The sequence below is a fragment of the Strix uralensis genome, chromosome 3, assembly GCF_047716275.1.
Source record: "Strix uralensis isolate ZFMK-TIS-50842 chromosome 3, bStrUra1, whole genome shotgun sequence".
Taxonomy (NCBI): domain Eukaryota; kingdom Metazoa; phylum Chordata; class Aves; order Strigiformes; family Strigidae; genus Strix; species Strix uralensis.
In genome coordinates, this window is record NC_133974.1 from 72997518 (window position 1) to 73009825 (window position 12308).

At 41.2% G+C, this 12308-nt stretch overlaps 1 protein-coding gene across 6 annotated transcripts in view; it reads right to left on the bottom strand.

The window, feature by feature from the left end:
- PLEKHG1 (pleckstrin homology and RhoGEF domain containing G1) overlaps positions 1-12308 on the bottom strand; it is a 130438-nt gene that overhangs the window by 40780 nt on the left and 77350 nt on the right. For 5 of the 6 annotated variants that reach the window (XM_074862865.1, XM_074862863.1, XM_074862864.1 and 2 more), the window contains one exon: positions 5885-6423. In XM_074862865.1, the coding sequence (XP_074718966.1) occupies positions 5885-6423 (539 nt within the window). The remainder of the gene's footprint in view (positions 1-5884; positions 6424-12308) is intronic. The other variant, XM_074862866.1, reaches the window with a different exon arrangement.

Genomic DNA, 12308 nt, shown 5'->3' on the forward strand with positions numbered 1-12308 from the left:
TATATTAACCTTAGTAAGCACATGATTCCCAGAGACTTATGGGTGGCTTTTATTATTAATATATGAACAGCAATGAAATGGAAGCTTATAGTAGTGGGTTATTTACAAGTAAAAACTTTTTTAACGTGTCTTATTTGCAAAATGGTCTTCTCGTGAAACCACAAAAAATAGCAGCTACCTCCACACCTTAATCCATGGGAGCGGTGAGAGCGGAAAAAAGAGAGAGAGACTGCTATGTGGTTTGTTAAGCCTTCAGGTTTAAAGGTCATGGATTACTAGAAGAATACTGTTCACTGACAAGTAGTATTTAATAGCAATGATATAACAAATTTAAAAGTGGTCAAATATTTCCATGGACCAAAATGGAAATGGATATAATAAACAAATAAAATTGCAGAAACTACGGTCTGACTGGAAATGCAGAAATTTGTTTGGCTTTAAGATATCACTTCCAAATTTTGAAATTTCTTCAGAGAAGTCACAATCACTCTGCAGAAAATGTATCAACATTTAAATGTTTACCAAAAACGTCACAGCATAAGCTGCACTTCCACTCTCCTGCCTCTCAGCTCTCAGACCTATTCCTCCCAGTTTTGCTGTCTGCCCCCTATAAACTTGCTGCTATCCCGGAGCTGTTGCTCTGCTCTGTAGAGCTCCTCATCCCCTGCCAGTGAGCAACAGCAAGCCGGAGGGCAGAGGTGAACAGAACTCTCTTTTGTTACTTTCTAAATTCCAGAAGGGCTCTATACATCCCACCAAGAACGGACACAGCCTTCCACTCCAGCCTCAGTACAGTCACAGGAGGAAAGTTTCACTCCTGGAGCCCTGGGCCCACCACCAGCACTCTCAAATGGCGCGCTCTGTATTTAACTACATCTTCCCCTTGCCTCCCCCCTCCCAAAAGAATAAAGCTTTCTGGAACAGAAATTTAACTTTCACGCTTTTATTTATCCTCATTCGCATTTAGAAAGCAGGTAGGAGGTTGCAAACAGCACGGTTGAGTGATTTATGCCCTGCTGCAAGAAAAGGGATGACAAGAGCAGTGGCGGTGGCAGGCGGCAATTCTGCAGCTCTCTGGAAGAGCAGCAGCCCTCCCTGCCACTTCTTTCCCACCCAGAGCTTGAGAAAGGCTCACTGTAAATTTATAGACAGCTCATTTATTACTGCAGTATAACTCACTCTTTCGTGCTGTGCAAACACAGAGCTGACCTTAAAACAAACACAAAGTTATGGCTATATATTTCTGCTGTCTTAACATATGCAGTCCCAGCCATACGGTGAAGCTCTGCGATCACCTGACAAAGACGTCCCTGTCCCTACAATGTAGCTGTAAAATAAGAACTGGATGCAAAGTACAGGTGGAAAAAGCATAAGGCAGCAATGACGTTTTATTCAGTGTTTTTCAAATACTTGGGAACATGATGAAAGAAATTTATGAATGTTACTAGCAGAAATAAGACTGAAGTAGTGATGACGCAGATGATAAAAACCACTCATCAGTACATTTAACTCTGGCTTAACAGTGCATTTGCATTATTCCTTCATCTTGCAAATGTGGATGTTGTCTTCTACAGTTACAAGCATTTGTACAAATTATGAATATGGGCTTCTGACTCCTATGAATTGCAAGAGCAAAACACATTTTTATTATAAACTCAGGGACAGTGTTTTACTCGGGGAAAAAAGGTTACTTCAGTAAGTTACTCTAACTGAACTTGATGCCTACTCTAACTAAATTATTAGTTGAAAAAGTCAGGTTGGGTCCTTAAGAGGAGAAGGTCTGCAGGTTCTGCCCTGCCCAGTACACCTGTCAGCATGACACAAGCAGGAAGCAGAGGTATCTGATTTCTCATCACAAACTTGCCCAAAACACGCTTCAAGCTGTACTAATTCAAAATTATAATTATACTTAACAGATCATCTGATAAAACATACCAAACAATGGAAAAGTTCGCTCTATCTTTGTTACAATGCTTGCCTGTGCAAGAATCACAGCAGCATGCCTCAAAACAATCAGAATTCAACTGTTCTTTCAGGTCACAGACAAAATGGCTGTACTGGCTAGAAAAGCAGTTGTTTTTAAAGCATATCCTGGGGCAAAGGGAACCAAATAGTGCTTGTATGGCCTCCTCTCAATTATCCTAAGCCCATGAAATACTTATCAGCAATTTAAAAGAAAACTGGAGAACCTCAACAGGTCTACAGTATCAGTTAAAAGATCACATTAGCCATGTCCTATGAAGCTGATTTTTACATCTGTCTAGCATTTTGGCAATGTTAAGAACAAAGACCACTCAGATACTCAAAAGCCAATAGAAGTTATGCCTTTTCAGTTTATTTTTATTTATTTACTTTTTAATGACCTAACAGCATTAGGTCAATAAAAGCATCAAAAAGGGTGAAATTCTATTTTCCCCCATTCACTCCATAGTCTTTTATGTCAAGCATGAGAACTTTTTCTAAGGATAACATAGACTGAAAGGACACTGCCCAAAATACTATGCTAGGCTAATTCTTAATGAGCTGACTTTGGATATGATGAATAGTACCAGGATCCTACATGCAATTTTACACCCTCCATGTTAATGCGTCATTTGTGTACAGCTGTGTATGTTCTTTACATTTGTGGACAACCAATCTTGGAAATCGGTTCCAGGCACACAAAGGACAAGAAGGTAATCAAGAATAGTCAGCACAGATTCACCAAGGGGAAGTTGACCACCCTGATAACCTTCTACAATGGAATGAGACTGGCTTCGTAGATGAGTGGAAAGCAGTGGATATTGTCTACTTGACTTCAGAAAGCCTTTTGACACTGTCTCTCATAAGATCCTCATAGACAAGCTGATGAAGTATGGGCTGGATAAGTAGACAGTGAGGTTGATTGAAAACTGGCTGAATGGACAGGCCCTCAGGGTGGTGATCAAAGGCACAAAATCTAGTTGGAGGCCCCTAACTAAGCAGCACACTCCAGGGGTTAATACTGGTCCAGTCCTGTTTAAGATATTCATTAATGATCTGGATGATGGGAAAAAGTGTGGATGTATTAAAAAACAAAACAAACCAACAAAACCAACAGAAAACCCCCACTAACCCCCTCCCCAAAAAAACTAAAAACAAACAACCCCACAAAAAAGCTTTACTGCATCTCAGGCAAACATGCTTTGCTTTACACCAGAAATTTAGAGACTGGATTTATGGATGTGAATTTTGACACCCTCTCAGTTCTAGCTCTAGAACCTGTTTCAAAGTGCTGGAAACAACAGTAAGAACATGTTCTTTTTAAATATGTTTCCACTGTCTACAGAGAATGTAGCATCAGCAAATCCCCACTACCAGGGGACAAAAAGCAGTAGATTAGATCTGTACTGACAGTTCTCAGCTGGAGGTAGAGGGTGATTAAAATAGTACCTATTCATTTCACCCTTTTTGTTCTTATGCCATCCTCAGTCTGATATCTCTTCAGCTTTTGCTCTTTGTACCTAGGTTGCCCTGCTTCTCTTCCTCTCTCCCCTCCCTTGCCAAAAAAAAAAAAAAAAAAAGACCATCCAAAAATAAAAAAACCTTACTATTTTTAGTCTGTGTACATAAACTGCTGTATTGCAGTCATCTGCAAAACTTGCTAGAGAGCTCCAGTTCCAACCAATTTCATACTCACCTCAACTTCACACTTCCTGGGTTTTCTCTCATTTCCTCATATTGTTTTCCCTCTAATGATTTTCTCTTTCCACTTAGCACTGGTTCCCTTGCTTATGCTTTCCTCCAACCTGCTCCCACCTTCATATGTCTCTTCAGCTCCTACGCACTTCTCAGGCAGCAGTTGTCCTTTGTCCCTTTCCCAGCTCTGCTTTTCCCATTCTTATCCCATTTCCTAACCAGCTACCAAAATCTGACCCACGTTTATCTGGAAAATAAGACAGATCAAGCTGCTTCCTTTCACATTAGTTTGGCTCAGCACCAGTCATCTGCCCGCCAAACTAAATGGCCTCAAGTCATAGAGGCCCAGATAATGAAAAAAGGCTGCAACACTCCTGCAGATGTCTGCAGAGTCTCTCCATCCTTCTACAACCACCATCCTTGAGTAGGTAAACCACTGCAGTATTGCTAAGGTAACCTGTGGAGAAAAGAATCCTGAGAAACACATAAAATGGGCTCCTCTGTAACATGCTTCCAGTCACACCTTCCTCTCCTAAGACCAAGCAAAGAACATGCACAGCTTGAGGTAGCTGGTTGCCCACCATCCTCACCATTTGGGAAGGAGCTCCTTTGAAGCCCTCAGATCCTCAACACCTACCTAAGAAAAGCCCCATTGCCAACCACTCCATCTCTCAAATAGGCTATCTAGTACCACACAAAGCTATTATGATTCAATATTAGTTGCTGTAAGAAATACACTTGGGTATTTCACAGGTAAATTCCTCCAGTTCTTTCATAACTTCAAGAGCATTTGCCACATTTACTCTACATCTACTGTAGTGATGGTTAAAGTATTTCTAGCAAGCGTTTGCTGGCCTTCCTACTTGTAAATGGAAAATCTGTTTCAAGATTTTAATGATAGTTTCCAGTTTCTTAAGCTGTATAGTTTACTGCACAGGAGGATGAGTGAGAGCTAAGGTTTCCAAAACCACAGAAGTCATGCCTAGTGAATGGTGACTATGCACAGAAGCTGGCTTGCTTCTGTAGCATATGACAACCTTAAACACTCCAAAATGAAACTCAGACAACAGTTGAACGTAGAGAAACAGCAGCAGCTACAGAAACCATTAAAGTCTTGAAGAAAAAGCTTTCTTTGTGAGAACTCTGGGGGGTGGGAGTGTTTAATCATGATGTGCATTTGTGTTATCAAAGCCTTAGTGTTTTTTCCCTACTCATTGCTTGGGGGACCAAGGAGGTTGGAACTGTGGGTGGGGAGAGTGCCTCCAGCTGGCTGATATTTCCTTTTGCAGATGACCTCATATTGCTACCTAAAGCTATATATTCTATAAACAGCACATAAAACATGCACCTCCCAAGAAATCCTTCTTTGTGGGTAGTCATACACACATAGGTTAAGTATGTAGATTACAAACAATAGCCAAGGGACTTGTCATCTTCAAAAATAAAAAAGAACATGACTCTGATGGCACAGTTACAAGTACATGGAGTAAGCAGAACAATCCAGAAGAACTCATCCATATTTTTCCCTGTACCAGAAAGGGGAAATGAAAGATACTGTTCATCTGTGGATTGGACAAAAACTTCACTGTTACACCCATTTATTAGCACCACCCATTCAGAATTAGTATTAAAGAAAACATAATTCCTTAATATAACAGTCAAACAATAGGGTTTTCCAGCAAATACACATGACATATTCAATACTGCAGGTCAATGACATGGAGTGAACAGACTGCAGCTGTGAGCTGCATGAAAGGGAGAGAGAAAAGGGCAGGAAAGAACTTGCAGGACTAGGACTAGGGGGGAGGCGGGGGGGGAGGGTGGGAATCAATAACTGAGACCCTTCAGATAAAGCATTTAAAGGGGCAAACAAACTGTCTGCTGTTTGCTTCTTGCTATACATTCTAGAAAAGAGAGCACTGTACTTTTTTTTGGTAAATAAACATTACTGCAAAGAGTTTACCATTCTTTGTTCACTACTGCTGTACTGCTGTCAACTGTAGAATGTTTTTTTTCTGTTATTTCTTTGTGAACTCATAGTAACAGCTTAGATTTATCTAATCAAATAAAAACTAGAAACACACAAGAACAACGATGTTATACTAATTTATAAAGACCAGCAAATGCCAATTCCATTGTCAGGTCCATCTGTCCTGCTGTGAAATCAAAACAATGCAAAAAAATAGCATTATGGAACAGTTAACACCATCCTAACCAAGACTCCTACCTTCACAATGCTTTTTAGATCCTGCACATACATCCTCTCTGTCTCCAGAATCTCTTGGACAACTCTGTCTACGTAGAGGAGCTTGGGACTGGTGGGCTCTGTGACCAGGGACATTGCACAGTTTTTGCTTGCTCCTTTTGGATCTGCTTTCCTTGGCATGCTTAGCCTTTTTTCAAGGCTTTCTTCAGGATCCTCTTGCTCTGCAGGTGAGTTTTTACGTGGCTTGTTGCTGGTAAATCGCCTGGCTGGGACCAGTTCTAGCTTGATGGCACCCGTTTCTTTATCCTGGTTGAACAAGCCCAAGTGGCTGTTTGAAACCAAGGTCGTTCTGCTTCCAAAGGAGCAGTGGCTGTCCCTGGAGGAAGCAGAGGAAGAAGTGGAGCTAAAACTGACGGGACGGTCACTGTCTGACAGGTCCATGGTCTTTTTTTCACAGTAGCGGAAAGGTCTGCCGTCCTTGTGCAAATCTTCCCCTTTCGTCTTGGAGTCAAGGGCCTCTGTCACAGCTGGTAAAACATCAAGAGGTAAGTGGAAGTCATCTAAAAAAATAAACAGAAGTGGGTTTACTGTTTCTGCTCTACATAATACAAAATCTGACAACAAATACTTTTAAAACTTCTTGCATACAAAACTGCCACAACTCTGTTTTAACTAAAAGACAACCAGAACAATGTGATTTGGGAGTCACTGTGGTTCTAACGTTTTTTTAGGTGGTGGGGATCCCCCACTGGGGGCTACTAGAAAGGCACCACATACCTCCTGATGCATATATGTCTCTGGCGCATCCTTCTTGTGTCAGTATGCTGGGCTTGGTGTTAGCACACACACTGCCCAGGCTCAGCACAGGAGAGAAATAAAGATTTTCCCTAAGGTTAAAAAAAACTCTGTCAGGAGCACTCCCTGCTGTCTCCAAGCTGAACACTGACCCTGGTTTGGAAGCTTTGGAAAAACTCAGGAATCACACAGTGATACCAGACAGTGTCTTTCGTTTTGAATACTGTGAAGTCAAACAAAAACTAGAAGCAGTTATCAATTACCAGCTCCATGGCTTGTACAAAAACACTAAAACCGGAATGATTTCCCAATGAAAATAATGTAGCTTTTGAAAAAAGAGTTCCCGCAGGAAAGAGTGCTGCCAAATAATTCAGTTTTCTACTGGGAAAATAAGTCATTCTAAAACTGTTCAGCTTAAGCCAGAATATTACCCCCTGCTGAACTGACCAAAAGCTGTTTTTCAAATCAGTGCAACAACAAAATAAGATGTCTGTCTTCCTGTCGGCATTTCAATTCTACTTTCTTTTTATTGCTGAAATGCCCTGCAGGACACTGTCCACGATGAAATGCAGATTTCCCTCTGGCCAAGCTGTGTGTGATGCACCATGAGAACATGCAAAATCAGCTGCAGGTAAATTCAATACTTCAAATTTCATTTCAGTAAGGATTGTCCACCCAAAAAATCTTGCCTCAAACTCAAAGAATGTCAGAATGTCTGTCCTGTGAAAAAGGGAAACTTCTGACAATTTAGGAAGAAAAGCAATACTGAAGCTACCCACACAGTGGTAGCTTAGTCCTTATTTTACTGCAGCGACCTCATTTTTCAAAAATCATACCAGCAATTACAGCCTTAGCCAGCAGTTTCAGTAAAGAAACCATAAAGCCAGTAAACTGCAAATTAAACCCGCCCAACCTTTAAGGTGGCCCTTCTTAAACTGAGGCAGACTTGCTATGCAATTACCAGCAGAAACCTCCAGGACACTGCTCTTGCTGCAGTTGGTCTGGAGAGGGGGCACAGGGGTGGGAAGGAGAATTTCATTCAAAGCAGAAAGCCACTCTCTCATTTTTCAAAACCAAACACTACTATTTATTTTAAAATAAAAACCTCCAATCCAAAGCAAACAAACAAACAAACAAGCAAGCAAGCCCAGAGAAGAATGTTTATTTGGCCTATCTTGAATGCATAAGATTTTATTTTACATGAGTAATTAGTATTGCCATTTCAGTGATGATGGTATTAGTTTCCTGTTAAAGAAAGTATTGCCCTCAAGGTAACACACGGAATTAACACTGAGAGTAATTTGCTCATTACATGGGTCAGAAATTGGCCATTAGATTAAAAACCTAATCTGGCACCTTTATACCCCTGGTTTTACCAAGTCGAAAAATCTATAGCCTTTCTTTGTGCCAGGTTCTTCTGGTTTTGCAGCATAGAAATGTATTTTCTTACCCTTCTTGAATAAACCACATCAAGTATAAACTCCAAAATAAAATATAAAGCAATAAACCAGGAAGATATTTAAAACTGAAGCATGCAGTGAAGTTCTCTTGTTTCTAAACAGGTATGGACAAAGATGTTTGCCTTCCTATTGCTTGTGATAAGAAAGTATGCATTTTTGATAAGGAAGAATGTATTTTTGTTACCAGCTTTGGATCATTTTTCATGTTCAGTTAGAAAGCACAGTGTTGCTGTGCAGATGTGAACCCCCTTGAAAAACGCACAGGATAAACAAGATAACAGGGATACCCTTCTGCTAACTTACTCCAAAATATTTTACTAAAATTACATGACAAAGAAACACCTGATTAGCAATATTTAGCGGGGAAATAAAGGGTTTATGTGACATTCCATTATTCCATGCTCTTTTCTTCCTGTGTCATTGACCTGCAGTCTGCCCCTCGGGTAACTTGAAGGCATTAATATGTAATATTTGCTTCAGAAACATTGTCAGGCTCATTAATATAAAAAACAAACAAAACACAGTTCAGGTCAATGAAACTGGGAGCCCGAATAAACGTTAAAAGTAGTTTTTCATAAGACATACTTGTAGCCAGAAGCGTTGGGAGATCTTAACATGTCTTAGTAAAACAAAACAAACAAAACCCCTTATTTTTTTGTTTAATGACAATGTCATTGCTTATTAAAAAAACAGTAAGGATGGGCTTGCTGCTCTTTAATGCCCGTATTCCCACCAACCTTGGCAAACCCCAGGCACCTGCTAGACATGGTTAATTAATTGCATGCAACACGGTTGACTTAAGTTCCTCCATTTTTTACACAAATGACTATTCCTGTATGTTTCTACATAAATTACACCAAGCAAACTATTTGCTATGTGGAAATCTTGGTCAGTTTTCTCCTCAGAGCCTCATCCTGGCTGCCAGCTTCAAAAGTTACCTTTTACTTCATTCTTACTCCTTTCTCAGCCAGGTGTAAATTGGTCATTTGGCTTCTCTGTGGAGAGCTTTTGCTAAAATTTTGTCCATTACGTCTCTGACCAGTGAAATGCATTTCTTGGGGGCCACGCAGCTGGCACACCAAAGCCCAGTGATCCTGAAGAGTGGCAGTTACACACCCACGCAGCTGGTGACCCCAGCAGAAAGGCAGGACACACGGGACCTGGGATTTCAGCCTGGCACAAAACCAGGAAGCAGCTTTGCTTCCTCAGCTGGCAAGTCCTGTACCAAACACTTTGCACCCTGCCTGTGGAAGTCAGGGCTTGGGGACAAGCCCCGGCTCTGCCCAGCCCTCAGTTTCTGCCTCAGCTACAGGTAGTTGTTACAACCCATAGCCCTTCCCAATAACACAGGATCTGTTAATCTTCCAAGGCTTCACAGGTTTATCTTCAGAAACCCCTCTGAGATTAGGCAGCATTACCCCTGCTGTTGAAATCAGGAGCAGGTATTTTAGATGATTTCTGCAGTCACAAGTCCATCAGAAAAGGCACCAGCTCAATCCCATTCATTGCCACAGCCACATGCTCATCCTCTTTTCTCTTGTCATTGGCTCTTCAGAGCTCTGGTACAGTTTTACTCCGCAGTTTTACCAAAAAGCAACTTCACTCTTGCGCCAGCTGCCTAAGGTCTGTGCCGACTGCCTGGTGAAAAATTCACAAGTGAATTCAGGAGGGGAGAGGGGAAACAGCCTCCGCCAAGATTGCTCTCTATGTATCATAAATGACCTGGTGCCTTTGCAAACCCTGTAACCTCTTTCAAATTTCTGTCTTTGATACAAGCTTACTATAAAAAGCAAGTTCACTTCTCCCACACCCTGCGGGACTGATTTGCAAGCCCTCTCCCCGCCAGCCCCCAATTCCAGCATCAGCACCCGCAGGTAGGTGCATTCACCAAAACTCAGGCTGCAGTTTGTGCAATGGAAGATATTCCCAGACCCTCAGAGAAGCACACGCTCTGAGCAAGTCTTGTACGCCCTGACCAACGTCTGCCCTGGTTCACTGCTTTTTTGTTAGGCCTTCTTTTGTTTACTGAACTTTTTCAATGACAAACCAAAATAATATTGAGAACTTTGTGAGTTGTGAATAACGGTATTTAACTCAGTCTGGGGAGAAAAAAAAAAAAGAAATCTTCCATTTGCATACTTTAATTAAGGAATAACAGTAATTACTTGCTAGTTCAGCACTGAAAGGAGGATAATTACTACTTGTCCCTACTCACAAGGAAACACGCTCCCGGAACAAGGTCATTTCTTGTTTGTGTCCCTGCATGCATTGAGTTAGCCTCTCCCCGTCCCCAGTCCCTGCAAATCATCCTGCGCCCTCCTGCCTCCCCTCTCTCTGTGGCATGAACACACACATACAGAGGCATGGCACAACCCCAGAGCACTCCCCTGCAAGAACAACAACACAACCCTACTCTACAGGGGTGCAAGGGCAAGAAACACCCACGTTCCACCCAACAGGCAACTGTAATATTAGTTACAACACTGAAGGCACATGCAAAGCAACTATCTTGACGTATGCCATGTTTTCAGGGTGCAGTCATAAACAAGTTCTCACCAAAAACGCATACACTTCTTCTATCACTTACTTCAACAAACATCTCCATCCTGTAACTATATTCATGATAATAATAAATGGTTTTCCATTATCTCTGCAGCTTTGGCTACTTTCAGAACATTAGCATACAGTGAGAGATAAATCGCTTTAAGTCAATTTTGTATTTAAATACAAAGATCCTCAAGGCCCTATCTAAATATAGGTGTTTAATCCTCCAAGTTGTTTACTGCATATGACATTTTAAGACCTACTGCATGACTAAAAACTCACAAGCCAATTTATATTCATAATTAGTATTGTTGTTGCCTTTCTCCTGGCATGAAAAAGAGCACCTCAGATGTTATCTACAAAGAGAACATTACCAGAAATTACAGGCTTCACATCCTCTGGAAGTTTAGCTACATAAAAGTGATGAGACTACAAGAATTCTTTCCTGTATTTTCCTTGAGATATTTTCATGCTTCAAATAAAGCATTTATATTGTAGATACAATTAAGCAAGTTGGTTTAGTACAATTTCTACATTCAGTATCACATTCAAATGCAGCACTGAAATTGAGAAAGATGTTACACAGCTGCCTGACCAAGAAAGATTAAAACACATTCACTACAAGAATCCCAACATGATCTTAAATACATTCCCCATATCCTCTGCTCTGAATGTTGCCCAAGTGAAGGTCAGCAGATTTTTAATTACTAAATTCTGTGTATGAACACATATCATTTCTAAAACTAACACCCTCTGTAAACAAAATCCCATTAGAGAGCTACAGTATTTGCAGGATTAAACCTCTACATATTATGAATTCACTCTGAACTGTCATGAACAACACACTGCCAAGTACTTTAACTGATCTTTGAGCAACAGAAATCCCATTTATTAGAAATCTTAAAAGGCAAAAAAAGTGACCAACTAATGTGCCTCTGTCTGTGAAATTACTGCCCCCTACCCGCCCCCCCGTCGTCCGTCCGTCCGTCCCCCCCCCCATATTTAAAGCAAAATAGCCTCTGTCACAACCAAGCATGCTAATGTCTGAGAACATTATTGCAAGGGAAAATCCTCTGCGACAGTATCTCACCACTGAGGAATGTCTCTGGCTTCTTGCACCCAGGACGAAAAAGCCCTCTCTATTTTTCCAGTCCTCTCCGAACAACCCACGACCTACCTGTGCGGCAGAGGAGACGCGCAGGCTCTGCCTTCAGCTGTTCCCGAATTACCTCATTGGGCACTCAGGTAAAATGAGAAGCTCTTACTAGTCTGTACAGCTCCTTCACCAGAAATATTGCATGAGTCAGCTTTTATCTATCAAAACCCTAAACACAAAGGCTTTACAGAAACCTGATTCACAACTTTCTCACCGCCTTTTTCCCAGCGCACCGACAGTCTTCGGCATCGCTAAGAGCCTTAAATGAAACATGACATCATGCAATTCAGGGACAGGACAATGGGCATCACTGTGGGTAACTTTAAAATGCACACTTCACTGAGCAACACCCACTAACTTCTATTTTTCCAGGCACAACGTTGTGAAAACATCAAATAGAGCTTCCACTTCCACAGCATTTATTATGCTTTGCTCCTTGATTTGCAGACAATATTGATAAGCATGTAAAGCAAATAAATCACCTGCTGGT